General features: G+C 29.0%; 1 protein-coding gene across 6 annotated transcripts in view; it reads left to right on the top strand.

The window, feature by feature from the left end:
- The window catches only part of LOC136072111 (5-oxoprolinase-like), a 119,573-nt gene that overhangs the window by 46,403 nt on the left and 50,452 nt on the right, over positions 1 to 22,718 (top strand). For 4 of the 6 annotated variants that reach the window (XM_065820448.1, XM_065820449.1, XM_065820446.1 and 1 more), the window contains exons 18-20: positions 3,458 to 3,539; positions 12,760 to 12,844; positions 21,603 to 21,797. In XM_065820448.1, the coding sequence (XP_065676520.1) occupies positions 3,458 to 3,539; positions 12,760 to 12,844; positions 21,603 to 21,797 (362 nt within the window). Of the gene's footprint in view, positions 1 to 3,457; positions 3,540 to 12,759; positions 12,881 to 21,602; positions 21,798 to 22,718 lie in introns of all 6 variants that reach the window. The other 2 variants (XM_065820447.1, XM_065820445.1) reach the window with 1 other exon arrangement.

Consider the following 22,718-nt stretch of genomic DNA (forward strand, 5'->3'; position numbering starts at 1 on the left):
CTTCTTTTCAAAGTTTGTACCAAAAAAAATTTCATGGTGAAGGCAGGTTGTTACAGTTTTATCATCTGTTATTCCAGATCTCCAAATTAATTCTCTTCTGGTATCTTCTTTATAACAATCAAATCTCTTTAAATCAATTTTTCTACAACAAGTCAGTTTTTGACAAGTATCATTTAACAGTTTTCCAAAATCACATGAATCCACTCTTACTGTAAAACTAACCTTGATAAAAGTAACAAAAAAACATTTTAGAATTAGTAAATATCAATTAAAATAATAATTTTAAAAAGTTATATATTTTTTTTATTGATGTTATGTTAGGATGTTTTTTTTACTGCTGGATTTTATTTAATTAAACAACTTGCAGTTAACATTTTAGCATTAAAGTATATAAACTTTTTTCAATTTAAAGTTTTTAATTATACAATGTAAAATTCTGTTAAAATTGTTATTTTAGATGGATGACTGTTTTTAATCCATATACTTGCAAATCAAAATTCTGAAAAACATCAACTTTCTTTAGATATTATAAGAAAGACCATTGAATATAGAATGATCAAAAACCAAATGGAATAAGTATAAATCAAAAAAAAATTTGAAGATGTTTTCAAAGTTTGTTAAAAAAAATTTTTTTTTTTTTTTTAGAAAATAAGTGGGGCATGACCCCCGGTGTCCCAACCCCATGGCCCTCTGGTTGTCTGCCCTGGAAACAAATTTGAAAAAGTTGAAAGTTTCAGAGCTCCAGCTTGTCTGGAAGGTAGTGAAAAATCCATCTCAAGATTCTGCTCAAAAAAGTGGGGCACATGCCCCAGCCCCCTTCCCTAGTGTCTTGAGCCCTAGAAATAATTTTAAAATGCACATTTATCGGCACTACAAAAATACCAAAAGTTCCAGAGCTCCAGCTAACCTGAAAGGTAGTGAAAAATGTATTGCAAGATTCCGCTACAAAAAAGTGGGGCCCATGCCCCATTATTCATATATGGAAATCCACATACTTGCAGATCAAATTCCTTATGTTTTTTGAAAGTTTATTGTATATAGAATGATGTGTAAATTTTTTTTTTTCATATTATCAAGGCCACCTGGGTTTCTTGAGCATCAAAATCAGGTATATAAAAATTTGCCTTAATTTATTTAAATTGATAATTACAGGTACTTTATATTAATTTTTTCTGATTATTTTATTGGATTGTTCACCCCTGAAAATAGCCAGGTCCAAAATTTTAAGTAAAAAGATCAAATAATTTTAAAACTATGTGGCTTGGAACCTTTAAACAAAGGTCACAATTCTGAGAGGACAAGAGGGGCCTGGCTAAGATCTGTTAAAATTAAAATAATCATATCTCAGGATCTTCTTGGAAACAAAAGCTAAATTTTTCAAGGAGTTCTTATTTTACTAAGTACTCTCAACTGTATAAAAATCAGTAAAATCTGAGACATGGTGACATGGCCTGGATGATATGACATGGAATTACTTGATACTAGTGCTGAGCATTATTTTGACCAATCCGGATTACGGATTACAATTATTTAATCCGAATTTCGGATCAATCCATTTTATCCGGATTCACGGATCCAATCCGTCGATTCGGATTTCGGATTCAATCCGTTGATTCGGATTTCAAATCCAATCTGGCTTCATTGTTTTTGAGATAATCAGCTATTTTTTCATTATTATCAAGTATCAACCTAAATAATTCGAATTACGATCTCAGATCTATTGACAATCGACTCAATATAAGACCCCTAATAGCAAATACTCTAGGGTTTTCAAGTTTTTCACAATTTATTATTAGATACCCACCTATGAGGTAGGAACTAGGAATTAGAAAGTATTAGTAATTATAAAAAAAGGAGATGTTATGTGCGTATTTGTATACAATTCATACAAATTCAGGCATTGCAAAATACTAAGTGCTTGTTGTGTTCTTCAATACCTTTGGTAAAACTTGTCCAAATTTGAGACATTTTTAAAAGGTAAAGTTTAAAATATCAACAGTTTAATAACAAAGTATAAATGAAATAATACAAATTACGATACGTAATAAGTACTAATGTAATAACAAATTACTGAGCTGTAAATTAGTAACTAGTAGACTACAAAAAACTACAGAACAGTGAGTACTGAAAATAAATAACATTGCCTCATGACTGACGACTGTTATTAAATATTAATAAAAGTACAATAATAATTGATATCTGATAACTCGTTGTAGAATGCACACAATATTTATTTATAGCACTTCTGAACAACAATAATACACGTGATAATAGAATAACCCATGAAGATTAGAATTAGGAGACCCAACTAGTACGGCCACATGCATGAAAAAATAAATATTCGGCGAAATATCGAATAATGCACGATTAAACGGCCATAGTTTGCGCATTTTTGTAGCTCGTAAAATTACGAATATGTGTATATTTCATTAAAAATTGTGTTATTATTATGTTATAAACAATCCTATTATTATATTGTCAATTATTTATCTCAATCAATATTATTCAGCAACATTAACATCTTGTAATCATGTGTCCTGTGCATTACTAAAATACTTAATATGTATTAACTATTAGGTATTGGGTACTCTCTTGTCTCTAGTAGTCTAGTCTCTTACGGATGTCAGGAACTGAATAAAAGGTCTGATACTTACTTCTAAGCAGAGTACTTACCTACATCTAATATCATATTTCATTAGTTTTCAAAAAAATCGGGGAAAATGGGAATCTTTACGCAAAAACAAAATTGATTTTGATTTTTTTATATGGTTGTAACTCAATGTAAATACATAAGAGGACTATCAATGTAGTTTTTAATCACAGTTCAGCTGTATCCAATGGCTTTAGCCATGTAACTAATTGATTTACCCATTTTCAATATGTTAGAGAGCACTTTTTTCTTATCTGGACTCAACGGTGAAGCACGACCCATTATTAATTATTTTGTTATTTCATACTTAATAAAAAAGAACCTAAATTTTTAACAGTTCACAAAGGTTTACAGTTAAATAATTGTCTGTGGTGTTTACATCAAATAAATATTCATAATTGCCCACAACAGCAGTTTGTAAATAAAACATTTTTGTAAAATTGTCTTATAATTTTGTCACACTGAAAAACAGTTGTTGTTTTTTTATAAAATGCGAGTTACGTTTAAAATAAATGTGTTAAAATGTTGTTTAGTGGTGTAAACTCTTTGCCTTCATTTACAATAAAAATTAGTTTTTAAATATAAATGTATAGTTGAGTTTTAAATATCTTTTTGGGGTGTCTTATTATTATGTCGCAAAGTGTATAGATTCTAAAATTGCTATAAAACTTTTTTTCTACATATTTTTATATTAAAAAAAATGTTTTAAAAATTTATAGAAATTCTATATAACTTTTTTTCCTGGGTCTCACTCCCTTAGTAAGAATTTAGGCTTTATTGAATCAAAACTGAACTTTTCTCATTTAGCTAACTTCCGTGCAATTGAAGAAAGGATTGAAGCTCTCTGCAAATTATGCGAGAATGATCTTGTTGCCCATGGTTTCTCAAAGTAATAATATATTAATATGTATACTGATAAATATTAATTTCATTCATAACAAATGTATGAAGTTTAGTTTAAGTTTTTTTAACTTCATAAATTGGCTTAAAGTGTGCAAATTTTATAAACTATATATATATATATATATATATATATATATATATATATATATATATATATATATATATATATATATATATATATATAGTTTATAAAATTTGCACACTTTAAGCCAATTTATGAAGTTAAAAAAACTTAAACTAAACTTCATACATTTGTTATGAATGAAATTAATATATATTTATATATAACTATTACATATCGTTGTAGCATTTATAAGAGCTTTAAATAAGTATAACAATGGTGATAGTGATAAAAAAAAACATTAAAATAAAATAACTTACAAAAAAAAATACTTCTATAATTATACTTATTTTTTTGCTAACAAAAAATTTGACTTATGGAAAATGTTGGAAAATCATGTGGTATGTGTAATAGCAATAGTTTTACGAAAAAAAACCCCTGTTTTCCTCACTATCCTATTCTTATTACGCAAGCCACTTAATAGTACAACTTAAACCAAGATTAATAATACTTTTAAATTAATTTTTATTTATAACTATTTAACTAATTAAATAATTATAATAAAAAGTTTTTAATTACTTTGACAATTATTTTCTTAATGTTAGATTTAGAGACAGATATATGGTAAAAGTGTTTCAGAATATCCTTCGTATGTTGCCTCGATTTAAATCAAATAATACTCCCGCCCCAATGAATAAAGGATTTATTTGTTTTAAATTATACTTTGTAATAAAAAATTTAAAATAAATTAATTGTTTTTCCATACGCTTATTAACTCTTTTAACAGAATTGTGGCTATGAAAGTAGCCTAGTTTTAAAGCAAATAGAGCATTGACATCCTATGATAGAAATAGTCGATTTTTGGGCAATGATACCTAAAATAAAAAAATTGTAAATAAATATATAGATCACTTTAGCACAACCATTTTTAATGGGGAAGGCCTGAAAAAAAAATTATGATAAAATTATTAAAAAAAAAATAACTGTTAATAAAAATTAATAAACTTTATTACTGCATAATTTAATCTATAAGTTTAAACTAACTTCTTTTTTGAGTTGTTAAAAATCCATAGAAGCAATAGTCTATTTTTCAGTTTTCATGCTTTGAGTTGAAACCTTGCAATGATAGATAAAATACATTAGATATTTAAAATAATTACTAAAAAAAAATCATTAAAAATAAAGAAGGTTTAAGGGTAAAGAAGGTTTTTGTCCTAGGTATTTTGTCCTAATAACTTCTGATGCATAACACATTATACCATTAAAATAGAAACTTTAATGGAAGCAAATGAATCTATTGATATTTTTTGTCTGAAAAAGAAACGATATCATGTATTAAAACTGTAATAAAAAAAACTGATTCCAGGGATTGGTTTAAATTCAACTGATTGGTTTAAATTACTTAATACTATCATCTCGGTATCCATGCAGGCAAAAAGTGATCTTTCTAAGTAGAAACAGAACGTCAGGAGCCATATAAATGGCTCAAAGTCAATAGTTAAATGAGCTTTGGTTTCCCATAGCCCTTGCAACCAAGTCAACCCTGCTTGTTGAATGTCGTTAACTACCCGACTACTTAAAATAAGAACTTGTTCATAAAACAAATATTGCTAAGTAAGGCACTTACCTTTTATCTGTAAATGAAACCTATTAATGCAAGTATATTAACCATATTATGATTTATAATAACACATACCTTATTACAATCAATTTGCACATCAATTTTTTATGATATTACCATAGGATGTCTGTAGATAGTTGGTATTTTCTCATTTTATACTCAACAGCATCGTCAACTTCATTTGGATTCCAATAAGAAACTATGTGTATAACATTGTTTTTCTTTTTAATGCTAAGAATTCTACCATAACAAACACCCTAGTTGCTAGTGGCATTGTCAAACCAAATGTGGCAAATACGCCTTCCAATAGCAGCTGCAATATGAATTTCTTTAATATATTAGTTTTTCCAAGTCAACTTTGTGAACCCTTGCTGATTAAGTCTGGTTCATAAGTTAATCATTAGAACTCGTGTTGAACTTTCATTTGTACTGCCCGTCAATGACACTAACAACAGCGTTCAAACAGTCAGCTAATGTTTTAATCATTTCATCAGTTACTGGGCTAAATCTGGTTATTGAATCAAAAACAAGATCTTTAATAATATTTCTGAAAAAATCTGTTTTTTGTTTAATTAAATTTAGAGGATTCTTGCCGCCCTCAAAAAGAGCGTTTCGAACATCTTTTACCACCTGAATGCCAGATATGTAGTCAAGTCCCTGGCCTGCAATATAAAATTTTGTCATCGAAGGACCAGTCAGTAGCTTTCCAATTAAAGTTAGGGCACACTCGCAGATACCTGAAACAAAAAAGTTTATAAATAATAAACCATAATATTAGTCTCTGATAATATATAATCCCCCAACTATTTCTGCAAGTATCATTACTATTGGTTTTAAAGATTTATTTCATTTATTGTGCATTTTCCTATTTACTTGATATCTGAATGCGTAGAAAAATGGAAGCAATCATATAAAAGATTGACCTGTTTCAGATGTAAAATCTTGGAACAAACTATATCTCATACCTTTGCATAATGCCAAGCCAGAAAACAGAAATGTCTTTAATATTGCATAGTGATGAATTGAAATAACACATGTGTGAAAAAGAATCTGTAGTCTGTTTCCTCTGTTGCGTGGTAGCAAACCTCTGGGCAGCTTGTGTTGATCCAAAAAGGCTACAAAACACTTTCAGTCACCTTTAAATAACATAAAGTAAATTATTTAAAGAGCATTTGGAGTAAAAAGCATTGTTAATTAAAAGATTTTATTTAGGTTTAAATATTATAGTTCACTAAACTACATTGTAATAAAGTAAAAAAGTGGGGTTAAGATTATATATGTACCTTTAGTGTCCTTGAGGCAAAGCTTGTTCAGCTGTAAAACAATTTCTGCAATGCAGTCTCTTCTAAAAAATTTCCCTTTAGAGGTCTCTAATGCTTTGAGTGAAGACTTGCAAGATCATTGTTTCATTTAAATTTCTGATTTAACTTAGTAACTGTTTCATGTTTTGTTGCAACTCTGTCACTCATCATATTAGTTATGTTTCCAATAATAGTGCTTTAAAATAGTGCAATAATTGGTGTTTTGTGTTATTTACTGTTTTTGCTCCACTTTTGTCCTGTTAAATCAGTATGTCATTTTGCAGTACAAGAATTTCAGAATTTTTGTCAGCAAGCTGTTGACATAAATAAAGCCTTTTGATAAGATAACTTGCTTTGGATAAATTTCAACTCTTATATTAAAATATTAATGTGATTTTGAAGTTTTTCTTTAACTGTAAATATAAATATTTTTCCTTTAATTTTTTCCTAAGATAATCATTAATGATGATAATGAAGATGATGAGATAAGTCCTAAGGATTGTCTTTTCATTGCGAGCAAAAACCTGATTTAGATATTTATATTTGCCTTTGCCTTATCTTTTAACTCTTTTAGATCCTCTTTGAATTCTCTCTTCTGTTTCTTTTATGTTTCTTTACATTTCTTAGTTGCCATTTCATTTGCTAAAATGGTTAATCTCTTTCTCAAAACATTTTTCCTGGGATAGTATCCTGAGTATAGGTTCTCAACCTTGGTAGTAGTTAAACTTCACTCCAAGCCTTCACAACAAAAGAATATTTGATACCTTTACTGCGTGCAAAAATAGGACATGAGTCTGCCTTTTTTTTTAATGAAATATGGCAGGTATATAGAAAATAGATATTGAAAATTGACTCAAAAGTTAGATAAAAAAACCATCATGCCTTTAATGTCAATTCACCTCCAGAACATGAACAAAGTTTTCAATAGTAATGAAATCACTAAAAGCGTTAGCAAATGCAAAAAAAAAAAAAAAATGATAAACTTAAAACACTCTACTTTTAAAATTCTGAAAAAAAAAGACAACAAAATTTATCCTTACAACCCCTACTTCGAGCATGCAATGAAAAAAAGGTCACATATTTATCTTTAAAATTGGTGCTGTAAACCGCTGATATGCACATACTTACTTAAAAGAATATTTGTGGACAGTTTGTGTCCATACAATTACCACTCAATATAAAATTGTTAATTTATAGCCAATATTAGATATTTAAAGTTTTTTATAATAGATTTTGTTATATAGTTTTTTAAAAAGGACCACTTTTTTTAAAAGGGACCATTCTTTAACAATGAAAAAAAAAACACTTTTAAAAGAGTGTTTTAAAGAAATGCATTTTAATAACGTTTTTCTAACAGAAATTTTATAATCTGTCATTGTGGTTTTGCAGCAAAAAGTGAATTGCTAATTGTGCTGTACTGGATATGACTTTTTCATATCCTGCTAGAAATTGGATAACAGATAACTGCTTACCTATCTAACTGGTTATGCCAGATATATTGACACATTTACCAAAATTGATTTTTCTAATGAAAATTATGGTCTTTCATTTTTCTGAAGTTTTTATTTTCACATTGCTTGTCCCCTGAGTCTCAGTGGTTCCAAAGATATATAATATATATACAAAGTAAAGTTAGACAATTTGTAAATTTAGATGTTGCAAACATTGGTCACTTTTATTTCAAATTAATAAAATTTCTAGCATTAAAGTTCTTTGTAATAATGTATGCTTTCTTTTATTATTCTCGCATAAGTTTCTTTTTTTTGCAGGTAAAAAATATTTGTGCAGAGAAATCAAGAGATGAAGATATAGATTGCATGAAACAATTATTTTTAAAAATATCATCCTTTGAGTCATAAAAACATTGTGGTGAAAAAATGAAAACATAATACCCATAAATTAATATTCCTGAGTGTTTAAAAAATGTTCCTAACATCCTAGTCTTCTGAGAGTTTTAAAGTTTGTACTATATTAGGTAAGATTTGATTTGACAGTGTTAGATGAAAAAACTCCTGCTTAAAGGTTTTTAGAGGAACAACGTGTAATAATGGTTCACTGCATTCTATGTCCTAGAAGGTGGAAGCTCAAAGAAGTCTTCAAAGAGTTGTTACAACTCTCGCTGTGAAAATGAAATTTTGAAAATGACTTAAGTTGCATGATCCCAGGAGCTTAGCATAAAATATGGAAAATGGATGGAAAAAGCAATATATGCACTTAAAGTAGTTTTACTAAACAATTGAATATGTTTTTATCCATGTTTCCTTTTTTCCTTACAAAATGAAACACGCTTATGAAAATTTGCTTAAATTGATGTAAGTAGTATAGGGTATAAGTAGTATAAACTTAAATTTCAAATGTTCTTCTTTATTCGTAAAAAATATATATCTTATGTTTGGTCTTGTTATGTTGCACTTTGTTAAGTAAATCAGAGGTGCCCAATCTATCTACATTAAAGCCCATTCTAATGTCAATATGATGGCTACAATTATAAATTTCAAAAAATTAGCTTTTTAAAACTTGCCTAGATATAACACAAATCAGTATGGATACCTGTCAAGATGGATACCTGATAGTAAAATTTGTACTAAATAAGTGATATAGAGACCATAAGTATCATTCAGACAGGCCAAAAATAACCACTGAACATTAAGACAGAGTTTTGTTAAGACAATCAAAACAAGCTTCTTGCAAAAGTGCTCCCAAATTAAATGCATTTTGAGCAAGAAATATGGTGTTAATTGCAGCCTAGATGATGTGGCTAATTCAACATTTAGAGTACTAGTTAAGGGATAGAAGACTTTTGAAAACAAGCATTGAAGACATAATGGATCAGAATGCATAATTAGAGATAATCAAGGATTTTCCAGCGAGTCTATGGTCCAAAGCATCATTCAATACCTATCATAATTTTTTCAATTTAAAAAAACTTGAGTTTTGGACTGGCCTTCACAAAGCCTAAGTTTAAATCCAATAGAGCGTTTTTGGGAGCATCTCGATCATCAATTTATGATTTCGTTTTATTAGGGAAATATCACACTGAATGTTCTTATTCACATAGTTGACTCTATGCTTTGTTGTTGTCAAGCAGTATTAAAATCTATAGGCTATCCAATAAAATACTAATGTGCTGTGATAAATATGAATTAATGATAAATAATAACTATTTTTTGAGTTTTTTTAGTTGTCTATAAAAATTTTTGCATGGTTTTATTTTTTTACAAAATTTAATTTTCTTCCTGCTATTACAAGTTATCATTTTTTGAGTTAGTTTTACTATACAGTCACATTAGAGGAATAATTAATAAAAATCTCATCTATTTTTAAATTATGACAAAAAAACTTGAAAAATGTGTTATATATATTATATATAGGGTCGCTTCCACACCTACCGTGAGTCGACACTTATCGTAGGTTTTAAATACTAACTTAAATTTTGCAAAAAGTAGTAATTATTTTTTTATTTTTTTTATTTTGTTATCAACAACATTGTCATGCACTTCTATTACAATACATAGAAACCGCAATACATAGTTACTTAAATGAACTCAGTGGGTTTATTACGTCAACCTATCAAAATACTTTTTTTTTAAGTACCAGCTGTTAGAAGCGTTTCAAATAAAACAAGGAAATTTATGAAGATAACATAAAATTTTATTTCTAAATTGACTTAATCAGATAAATAAAACATGAACTGTTATTAATATTATTAAAACAACTCATCATTACAGTATCAGTGTAGTATTTTTGAATGTACGACAAGTATTAACTAAAAAAAATGTCATTCCATACATATCGTATGTCCAATGAATAATCAATTTGTTTCTTTTTTACTATAAAAATAAATAATATTTTACTAAGATTATTTTACAATGGCACGACAAAAATGTTTTTGTCGTGCCATTGATATGTATGGAAGACAAAAGTTTGTAGTTCAAAACGAAGACTTCAATATACAGATAGTCAATTACGTGATGCTATTAATGCTGTTAAAAAAGGTATGGTTGTGTACAAAGCGAGCAAGACGTTTGGAATTCCTTATCAGACGCTTCATGATTAAATATCTGGAAGAACTTCTTTGAAAATACAACACTGCGGGAATGAATCAGTTCTAGGTGGAAAAATTGAAAACAAGTAAGTCGATTGGTTACTAATATGCACCAGAATGGGATTTGTCATGTCTGTAGTACAGCTATTAGATACTGTGCAAAAATATTTGAATTCCAACAATATAAAAACACAATTTACTAACAACCGTCCTGCAAAAGGTTTGTTTTATGCATTTCTTCGCCGTCACAAACAGCTATCTCAAAAACAAGGTGAGTACTTAAACCGAGCTAGAGGAGGAGTAACTGAAAAAGCCATAAGAGATTGGTTTACTGAAATTCCGAAGCTTTTAGGAGAAAATGCTCAATATTTAAATGGTTCGATGCGCGTTTTCAATGCGGATGAGAGTGGTTTTCAGTTGTCACCAAAAACTAATTTATTAATTGGTGAACAAGGAAAAAATACATATGAAGAAAGTGCCCGAAGTAATAAAAAAGCATCACCACTTTATTTGCAGTAAATGCCAGCGGAACTTTTGCTCCATCATTAACAATTTTTAAATATGTTCGTCTTCCAAATAGAATTATAAATACTGCTCCATCAGGATGGGGTATTGGAAAAAGTGAAAATGGACAAGAAATAAACAATGAAAATGTACCAGAAGCATTAAATTCGTTTATCCTTCTATGGCAAATAATATTAAAGTAGTTTTAAAAATACTGGAATTTTTCCATTTGATGCTAATAGTGTTGACTACAAAAAAATTGTTCAAAAATTATCTGAGTCAACTGTTGCTCTGGCTCCTTATTTAGTAGAAAACCATTCAAGTATAACTTTATCAGCTTACTCTCCCATAACCTTTATTGAAAAGTGCATTGATTTTAGTATTTTAGAGCAATTTAAATTGACTGACGAACATTTAGGTTGGAAAGGTGATCTTGAATACCTCCAGTTGTATCATTTTTGGAAAAGAGCCCAATCTGAAACATATAAGACCATAATTTTACCTGATGAAACACAACAGGGTAATAAAAATCTATCAACAACTGGTAATTTAGAAAATGTGCAAGGTATAACCGAAATGGAAATGCCTGATTGCAGCTGTAATAGAACCAAAACCAGCTTGCTTCAGTTTAAAAATAGCAGCAGAAATAATATCCAATTGAAAGTGTTTTAATATAGCCAAAACAACCAGTCCAATCGTCCAAACGCAAAGTAAAACGTTTACCATCAGTTGTAACATCTGAAACGTGGCAGCTAATTCAGAAGACAAAAGTGCCAGAAAAGTCAAAAATAAAGGATGAAAAATTAAAAAAGAAACAATTAGCTGCAGATAAAAAGTCAAAAGTAGAGGAAGAAAGATTAAGAAAGAAACAATTGGCTATGGAGAAAAAGTTATTAAATGAAAAAACTAAAAAAGAAAGAGAAAACATGAAAATTAAAAAAAAAAAAAGTTGCAAAAGTGTCAGAAAACGAGTTCCATTTAAATGTTCATAATAATTATAAAATAAGACTTAGATAGTTATGATGAAACTCTGTCCTTTCCAGTTTAAGAACTTAAAGGATAAGTATACTAAAGTCATGGAAATGCTTTGAAATCTTTAATTTTAATTCATAATAATGTTTCTATTACTAAATAATTAAAGTTTATTTGATAATAAATATTAAATTTATTTAATAGTCTTATTTCTTAATTTTATACCTAAAAACGTTTTATAAAATGTTACCAATGCATTAAATTTTCATTGAAACCGCGAGCGCATTTTAAACCAGACACTAAAGTAGATTTTAAGATATACGACAAGTGTCGACAATATATACAATAAGTGTGAAACACTTACGATAAGTATAGAAAACTGCGCTTTAAAAGATTGATCATAGTAAGTACATTATTGATTTAAATTTCAGAGTGAAAATAATTTTAAACTAACCCTAACCGTATTACATTGATGGCTGCAAAAATTCATTTCTAATGCATTTCTACTTTTTGAGTAATCTAATATATTATAATAACTTTTTTTAAACTTACGGTAAGTGTGAAAAAGACCTTATATATATATATATATATATATATATATATATATATATATATATATATATATATATATATATATATATATATATATATATATATATATATATATATATATAACTCTGTATAAATTTTTTTAATATTAAGGGAGAGCTTAGTTTTTGAACCACAACTTAATATGAAGTATGTTGGAACAAGTGTAGCTATTCTAGTTTCCACAGCTGATCTTCAGGTAATTTATATTCTAGCATCCACAGCTGATCTTCAGGTAGTTTTTATTTTCATAAACAAAATATTGAATTCCAAATATTGGAGAATTTGAATTAAACAAAAAAAATATTTCTCTTTTAACATTGAATCTGTAGATATATATATAACATACTTGCGTGTCTTACCATTAATTACAAATATATACTTAAAACAGGGTGGCCCCTACATTTTGTAAATTAAAGAAAAAGTTTTGTGTTTGTTACCAATCTGCACGCCATAAAATTTGTTGCTATATATGTAAAATACATACTCTATGTAAAAATTTTTATGTACTACAAATATTCCTATTATTCTTAATTAACGTTTGCTAACTGATCCATACCAGCCTCATCCATCCTTTGATTTTAAAGGTTCCATTTCTGGAAATTGAAAGTGTTGTTTAAGGATTTCTTGGTCTAACCAGTATACTCAATGGTTTTCATATTCACCTAAAAGGTGCATATTAAAACCATTTAAAATTTAAATGGTGCTTTGGGTGTTGTGTTTTATTTTCACAACATGTTAAAAAAAAACTACAATTTGTCTTCATTACTAACCCTTTTACAAAGTATAAACATTTTAATGAATATGCTTAAAACGATACAAGCTCAGCATGGGATCATGGGGCTCAACGAGATGATGGACACTTCATCAACATGGTATCAACAATAAAAGATTTAAAAATATTTTTTGTCAGATAGATAATTCAGAATGATTTAATCAACTTGTCTGAACATGCTCTGCAAGAAGACATTGCAAAATGCCTACAGTTCTATTGGATTCTCCGTCATAATCGATGAAACATCAGATACTTTAGGAATTGAAAAGTTATTATTGGGAGCGCGGTTTGTTAATACATCTAGTGAGAGGTTATGGTTTATGAGCATTTTCTTGGGTTTTTACTGCTAAAAGATGGGCGCTGCCTTGATCTTTGATTGTGTTGTTCAATTACAAAGAGTTTGGTCTTCTTATTAATAATCTTCTCATTTGAGATTATGATTGGTGCTCCACATTGAAATAAAATGGTTTCAGGCAAAAATAAAAAGGATACCCTAAGATGCTTTTGTTTGCTGTGCCTCACATAGACTCAATTTTGTAGTTAATGATCTAAATGATGTTTCAGTGATACAAAATACTATTGGCATTAAAGAAATTAAATTATACTATTAAAGCCCTAAACAGAGATCTTCTGACCCATTCCTCCAATAATTTCAAGACAGTGTGGGAAATAAAGCACTAAAGTAATCCAGGAAACTTAAGCGAACTAAATCTAAAATTTTATAGACAAAATTTCTACAACTAATAATGTGTACAATACAGATAGTTTGGAACTGAGGCACTGAGTTGGTTTGATTTTTGGAACAGACAAAAATACAAAAGCAGCCAAGATTTCATCAGCTTATTACTATTTACACAAATCCAAGTGTACCTTACTAGTTTTGTTAACTTTACTTGAAACATGTACAGTGGAGCACATTGTGTTGTGTAAAAACATGGCTTAGGTCAACAATGTCAAATCACCATCTGGTTTGCACGTGTTAAAGAGATCCCAAAGTGCTGAGACAAGTTGTGTTTACTTTAAAGAGAATGATAAAAAAAAATCTTTGGACAGAATTCTTTTAAATAAAACAAAATAATAAATGTATACCAACAAAAACAAACTTTGTTGTTTTTGTTGGTATTCAAACCTCACCATCTCCACAGTAGCAATTCTCTTGGAGTCTTTAAAATATATGCTGCTATTTACAGACTTTATAATAAATTCTTTTGTGCGCGTCTAATTCCAAAGAGTTTTAGTAAATGATGTCATTGTAGAATTTCGATAGGAAATCTTAAAAAAAAAATTTTTGTTAGCAATTATAGATTTTTTTTTTCATTATAGATTATTAAAGAATTTGTTTAGTTACTTATCATTATATAAAAGTTTTCTTTTTTTAATCATAAATTACTATAGAATTTTTTTAGTTATTTCAAAATATTATTATTTTTTTGTTATTTTTACAAAGTTCACATTAAAAATAATAATAAAATATTTCAGACATTTTAAGCTTCTTTATTGCAGTAAATTAATTTTGTGTTATTTATTGTTATTAAATTATTATTATCCTTATAAAGGTTCTGTTATAAAAATTATTTTGAATTTTTTAACCTGATAAAAGTTTAATTAACAGCATTTAGGGATTGTTTATAAAGTATGTATGCTTGGGTGGGGGAGAGGGGGTCTGCAAAGAGCGTATATGAGATGGAGGGCAGGGGGTCAATTATAAAAGTACAGAGACACTAATGTAAAAAAAATATCATAAAATGTTGGGTAGGTAGGTTAAGAGCGTAGATTAACCATGAGCGAGATCTTGTTCTCGTTTCTCGTGAGAAATGGGACTTCTCGTGAGAAACGAGAACTAGAAAATTCTCGCAAGAAGTAGAACGAGACTTAAATATTATATTATTTTCCAAATTAAAAATTATTATAATTTACAAAATGCTTAATAATTTGTTTTTTTTAATTAATTAATATTTTGACTCGTGATTTTAATAAATCTAATTAAAAATTTAATTTGTTTTTGACAAAAACAAATTAAATTTTTAATTAGATTTTTAATTAGATTTTTTTTAAAAATCTAATTAAAAAATTTTAATTAGATTTTAAATATTTTTAATTAGATTTTAAATACAAAAACTTTTTGTATAAAATGGTGCACTTTCGACTTAATTTCATTAGTTTACCAGTGGAATTCAACTTGACACATATTGTTCATATTGAAAAGAAATATTCTTGCCTCATTTCAACGATCAAAAATGTCACCAAGAAAAAACAAAATCTAGAGATATTTTCAAAAAACAAGTGACGGTGCTAAATGCAAGGCGTGCAAAAAGTCTTTGAAAACAAAAAATGGAAACACAAGCAGACTTCATCGTCACCTCGTAAAAAAACACAGCCAAGATTACGTTGAATATTCTGAAAAAACTGACGACTCTCTTCTTCCTCCTCCTAAGAAGAAACAACGAACCATGGTCGAAATGCTTGAAACAAAGTCCAAATATGACAAAGACAATTCCATTCAAAAACAGTTTGACTCTGCAATGCTGGATTACTTTTGCACTGATCTGGCATCCTTTTCAGCAGCCGAAGGAAGAGGTTTCAAGAAATTGTTTGACATTGCAAACCCTAAACTGAGCCTTCATCACAGAACAACATATTCAAGAAAGCTTTCAATTTGGTCAAGAGAAGTTCAATCTAGAATGAAGAGCATAATAACGGAGATTACGCCAAATCTAAAAAGTGCTGCATTTACTTCTGACCTTTGGACTTCTAGAGCTCAGGACAGCTACATCTCTTGGACTTTTCATGCTATTGATGAAAATTGGAGACTACATCACTGGACACCCCGTGTCCAACAGTTCCCAGGCAGACACACAGGTATCTTAATTGAAGGAAAGCTGGATTCTTTCTTAGAAGAACTAAATTTGCCTGCTGGTTTGCCAATGTACTGCGTGAAGGACCAGGCAAGAAACATGAAACTTGCAGTCAAATTGTTAAAGCGCCTTGACCAATACTTGTGCAACAATCATATTTTGCAATGTACAGTTCGAGACTCATTTGGAATGACTGCTGGAATGGATGATGCGTTGCAAACATGCAAAGATTTAGCTTCTTTAACTCACCAGTCAACAGTTGCAGCTGAGTTGCTTGAATCAGAATCAGACGCTCAAGGAAACAATTTTAGACAGTTACGTCAATCTGTTGACACAAGATGGAATAGTGAACTGGATTGCATGGCTTCTGTCCTACATCTAAAGAGTGCAATTATTAGCTTATGTGCAAATTAAGATATTTTTTCTTCAAAGACCATCAGTGCATCACAGTGGAAATCAATCGAGGGAGCAGTAGAAATTTTTGCACCACTTAAAGAAGCTACAGAAACATGGTCGGCTGAGTCTATTCCAACAATTAACACTGTCGCCGATTCTCTTTATTTAATCCATGAAAAAATTGATCAATTTATTGAGACGGATGGAAAAAATGGCTACGGTGTCTTGTATGCAAAAAACTTGAAAAGCTGCATTGAGAAAAGATTTCCACTTTGTCACACTGGAAACTTACTGAGTGCTGCAGCAAACTACTTAAATCTGGCTTTAAAGGGACTTCACTTGAAGCTCTTCAAAAAATTTCAAACAACAAAAGAATGGTTAGCCTCACAGGTTAAGGATAATGTTGAGTGCCAACCTGTTGCCAGAATCTTTCAGCAGATTTGTCCCCTAATTTAAAACTGAAGCGCAAGTTAAATGTCAGACTTGAAACACAAGAGCCAACATCTGAACTGAATCCTATTTTGAGCGAAATGTGCCAGTATGAATATCTCCCTGATGCCAAAAAAGACTTTCCGATTCTTAATGGTTAGCCTCACAGGTTAAGGATAATGTTGAGTGCCAACCTGTTGCCAGAATCTTTCAGCAGATTTGTCCCCTAATTCAAAACTGAAGCGCAAGTTAAATGTCAGACTTGAAACACAAGAGCCAACATCTGAACTGAATCCTATTTTGAGCGAAATGTGCCAGTATGAATATCTCCCTGATGCCAAAAAAGACTTTCCGATTCTTAATTGGTGGAAATGTCGTCCGATCATCCAGACACAACTTACACCCAGAAAAAGTAGAACAAATCATCTAATCGGAGAAAACATTGTCTTGTTGGAAAAGTTTGGCAAAAAAAATTCTGAATTAATATTTGAAAAAGTTGTTTACATTTGACAAATGTTAATTGTGTTTATTTGTCAAAACCATGTATACATTTTTTTTTTTACTTGGACTTTAATAAATTTGTTTTCAAAAATTGTTAAATTTCTCGTTTTGTCTCGTTCTTGGTCTCACGAGAAGTACTAACTTCTCCTCTCGGTTTGAAAAAACCTAGTCTCGCTCATGGTTAGCGTAAATAGTTTTATGGAGATAGAGGGTACTCAAAAAAACTATAGCAAAATGTGGAATGGGGGGGGAAGAAGGGTAGAAATTCAGGCGTACATACATTATGGACGACCCCTTAATTACTAAACTTTTCATCGGGTTACATATATTCTCGAAATACTTATTTAATCATGCAAGATATATTTAATAAAATTTATTCTATAAAACATGTATTGCTCATTTTATTTTTAAAGTTAAATAATTACTGTCAAAAATTGCAAAAAAAGTGTAGTATTATCAAGTCAATTTTGAAATCAAAATCGCTTAACGAAAAACCTTTTATTGTCAATTTTGCTAGTTTTTTGATGAGAGAAATGTAAAATACTTGCCAAATACGACATATAAATTAGGAAATATTAAATATAATGTTTTAATGTAATACCTGAGGTGATATTTGTTTCCTTTATTTCAAGTTTTACAATATTCTTATTTACACCATTGTTCAGCGCCAACACTTAAACAGCTTAACTTTGACGCTTTAGCAATATCAAAATTTGAATTTTCATTGCTGATACGGTTTTCAACTTTTTTTTTTTTTTTTTTTTCCATACAGGTTTTTTTTGTCTTTTTTTTAAAAAGGTTCGAATCGGTATGGAGTTGCTGACATTTTAATCGTTTAGTTATCAAAGTCCTAATGCAAAATACAAAATTGCCTTAATGTTTACATGCAAATCATCAAAATTTATCAATTTCCACTAAATTGACAAACTTAATAATATTTTCTAACTACAAATCAAAGAGTTCGGCTATTATCTCCAATAAATGATGTCATTTACCAAAATTATTTATTAATTAAGATTTTTAAAATGTCATTTCAATAGGAGAACAAAACGCAATAGCAATAAACAGCTTATATAAACTAAAAAAAAGTTCACATTATTTACACAAAAAAAATGGTTCAGAATATATAATAAGGTGATCAAGAACTTTTTTATATATTAATTTTATTTAAGAGTGTATTATAAAAATCTTAATTTTATTTGGCTCTCGCGCTTTATAAAAAAATATTCTTATGTTTAGCTTCCTATAAAATTTATAGGAAAGTCATACGATTGATAATAAACGCTATTTTAAATAACAAATAAAACAATAACAAATAATATTAATTCAAAAAAAAAATTCTACAATGACGTCATTTACTAAAACTCTTTGGAATTAAACGCCCTTGAATAAATTATAAAGTCTGTAGATTGCAGCATATATTTTAAAGACTCCAATAGAATTGCTACTGTGGAGACAGCGAGCTTTGAGTAAAACAAAAAAGTTTGTTTTTGTTGGTATACATTTATTATTTTGTTTTACTTGAAAAATTTCTGCCCAAACATTTTTTTTTTTACCATTCTCTTTAAAATAAACACGACTTGTCTCAGCACTTTGGGATCTCTTTAAGTGTACATTGAGACAAAATAAACTGCAACAAAAAAGGCTTTAATGATAAAATTGTAGGTACGTTTGATATTGGTAACAGACAACTCCAGTTCTTGTTAAAAGAATAAATTTAATTAAAATAAATGTCAGTTTTTTGCATGTACTAAGTTTGCTATACACATTCATTGAATCATTAATAAAGTTGCTGTTATAGTATGCTGTTACTTACTACAGCATGTTGTCCGTCCATGACAAATTTTATACTGTCTTCTTTGTTTTAACTAATTAAACAGGGGGGGGGGGGGATTTCCAAAAAGGAAAAAAAATTAGTATTTTTACCCTCTCACCTCCCTATCTCCCCTACCCCTTAGAAACATTTATGTGGGCACCCATTACTAAAAGGTTATTTGTACATGAAACTTGTAACAATAAATATTTTATTTTATTTTAGTTTATATTTTTTGGTTTGATGTAAGATGTTCATTTTTAAAAATTTATTCTTGCATTGTTTCAGTAATTTTTTATTACTAGTTACCTTAAAACAGTATTTCTAAACAAATGTCAACGATAAGTTTATTATTTATCCATATACATAGATATATTTATCCATATACATGGACATATTTCCATATATATGGACATAAACATTCATTCCATATACATAGACAGATATATATTCATATGCATGGCTTATAAGCATATAGGCCTATTTTATTCACATATAAACACAGCTGTGACTCAGCGGCCAGAGCAATTGTAATATTCAGAATCAAGAGATCCAAGGTTCAATGTATACACTTCTTTACCATTGTTACTTATATGACAGCAACGATGATAAAGAAGAACTTCCTTGTTTTTTTTTCTTTTTTTCTTCTTTGTAATAAAATTGTTAGGTTTTCTTAAAAAACCTTAAACTAGAAAAAAATGTTTTTTATTTAACTAATTTTATTTGGAAAAAAATAAAAAATGTATAGTTTGAAATATTCTATTACAAATTGACCTCCATAAACTGTTTTAAGTTTAAGTATTTAGTTTTAGTTGTTTTAAGATGTCAGATTTAGCATTCTTGTTTTTACTTTTGTACGGGTTGAATGTTTCTTATATTGTTGTTTTTTCAATATACACATCTTGAACATCTACTTTTCTTAACTGAAGCTTTTTCATCTCATCTGGAATGCATTCTCACCTAGTTTTTTTACTTCTACCTCTATCATTTTCTTCAAAAACTGTCTCTCTACATGCTGATACCAAATTTTTCTGCATCTTTACACTTAATACACAAACTGCCATAATCTCACCATAATCATCCATAATCTTCCCGAGGCACTCTGTGCCCACTGAAAGACTACGGACAATTTTAAATGAATGAGAGATGACAGTTTTTATATAATTGTTTATTTTGTATATGTGGGATGAATTGAAAACAACATTGCACTCATTGAGCCAGAGCTGGAAACATTGTCCCACACTGAAAGCTCTGTGAAGCTTATTATGAAGCTATTATTGTTAAGCTTAACATTTATCTTCAAGGACTTTTGTCCTAAACCTAAATATTTTGTCATAAATGCTGAATTGTTCCACACTAAGTCCTTGAAGATAAATGACTATTCAATTTGTTGACTTTTTTTTTTTTTTTTTAATGTAGTTGCTAAGCTTTTAAGTGAATGTGTTTAGAGGTCCCAAGAGAAGGACCCTCTTGGCTCATCCAAACATACAAATTTAGGTTTGTGCAATCTGTAGTTGCAAATGATAAGTTCAAGATTGTTTGTCATTAAGCTATGAGCAGACTTGAAAGCTTAAACAGAAAAGCTGTTAAACAATAGAGATAAATGATGAGCAGAGACTTTTCCAATAGAAGAGACAAATGAATTTGAAGTCCAAGTTTTCTCTGAAATATTGATGTTGCCTGCAATGATAATTCGTCTTGTTGTTTGTGTAGATGACTTTAAATTGTTAAGGCTCAACTAGGATAATGCTAAGTCAGGCATAGAGGCAACTGAATTGCCTCTATGCTTGACTGCACTTGCCTAATTGAGAGTTGTGGTCAAACTCAAAAAAACTAACTTTGGTATTTTTGTTTTTATGTATTTTTGTTTTTATGAGCAGATACACAGGCAAGAAGGCTGTTGACTGTGGCTATTTGTTTTGTATGGTGACGTCATGCTTTTGAAAAGCAGCTGAATGGTTACCTTGACCTAAACCTGGCTATTTGGCTGCTCATTATGCACTGATGGTTTTCAATTTGTTTAATATAATATCTAAGAGAGCTACCACTGAATAACAGTGGATTACCTTTTTGTCAAGATTTTTTTTAATTTACTATTTGCTTGTTACACAGCAACTTATTAACACAAACATTTTGTGAGCAATAAGTTATTATAGTTAAAGTGTGTTGCATTATTTTTCTTTTTAAGGACTCTGGCATCTGTGATTTTAAATATGGTGATTTTGAAGCAGCTTTCCTAAAGAGATACAAAAGGGAATTTGGTTTCACTATTGATGCAAAATCTATCATATTAGATGACATAATTGTTAAAGGCACTGCAAAGTCTGAAGTTCCTCAGGCACAAGAAATAGCAAGGGCTGATAGTCCTCCAAAGATTGAAAAGGTATTTTAAATTTGTTTATTTTTATCTTTCTGCACATAAACATTTATGTATGTAAAATTTAAGGACAGTCACTTATTTTGCTATAAATTTGAACAGCGCATTCAATATTCTTGAAATTTTTACTGATTATAGCTAATAATATTTTTTATCTGAAAATAAAAACATTTTTTCAAAATAACATTTAATTATGTAATTAAAAAAAGATAATGGTTTTTCTGTGGTTAAAAAGTTTAAGGACATTCGTAGTTTTATTTATTAAAATTAACATATATGGTTTTAACATATATGGTTACTACGAAAATTTGATAAAATGTAAAATTTTCAATGATAAATTGAATCAAAAGATTCATTTAATTTGGTTTAAGATGTGAATTAAGCTGACCTCCATGGTCAAATTATCTTGGAAACACTATCTTATGTCTAAAGCTTACACACCAAAGCCTTTAACTATCTACATATTTTAACTTTGTTAAAGATGTGAATTAACTATCTACATACTTTAACTTTAATAAAGATGTGAATCAACTATTTACATACTTTAACTTTGTTAAAGATGTGAATTAAGCTAAGCTATGGAAAATACTTATTATCTGTTGAGATCATAAGCCTAAAGTTCTTCAATGAGTATCTATCTTCATACTACCTCTTTAAGAAACCATCAAATTGTTGTTAACTCTATTTTACAACATTTTTATTAACTTGCTTCTTGTCAGTTTTTTTTGTTTTGTTCTTGTTTTTGGTGTTATCGCAAAATAAACACAAGGTCATTGGTAATAATAAAAGTAATCATTAAAAAAAGGTAAATAAAACAAACAAAGCAAAATAGACTTTAGTTTAGCGTAAATAAAAGAAGTCTTTAAGAAAAGTAATTGAAACAAATAATAAACAACAAACTTTTAGCATTTCAGTTTATCGTAAATA

This window comes from Hydra vulgaris, chromosome 15 (assembly GCF_038396675.1).
Source record: "Hydra vulgaris chromosome 15, alternate assembly HydraT2T_AEP".
NCBI classification, from domain to species: Eukaryota; Metazoa; Cnidaria; class Hydrozoa; order Anthoathecata; family Hydridae; genus Hydra; species Hydra vulgaris.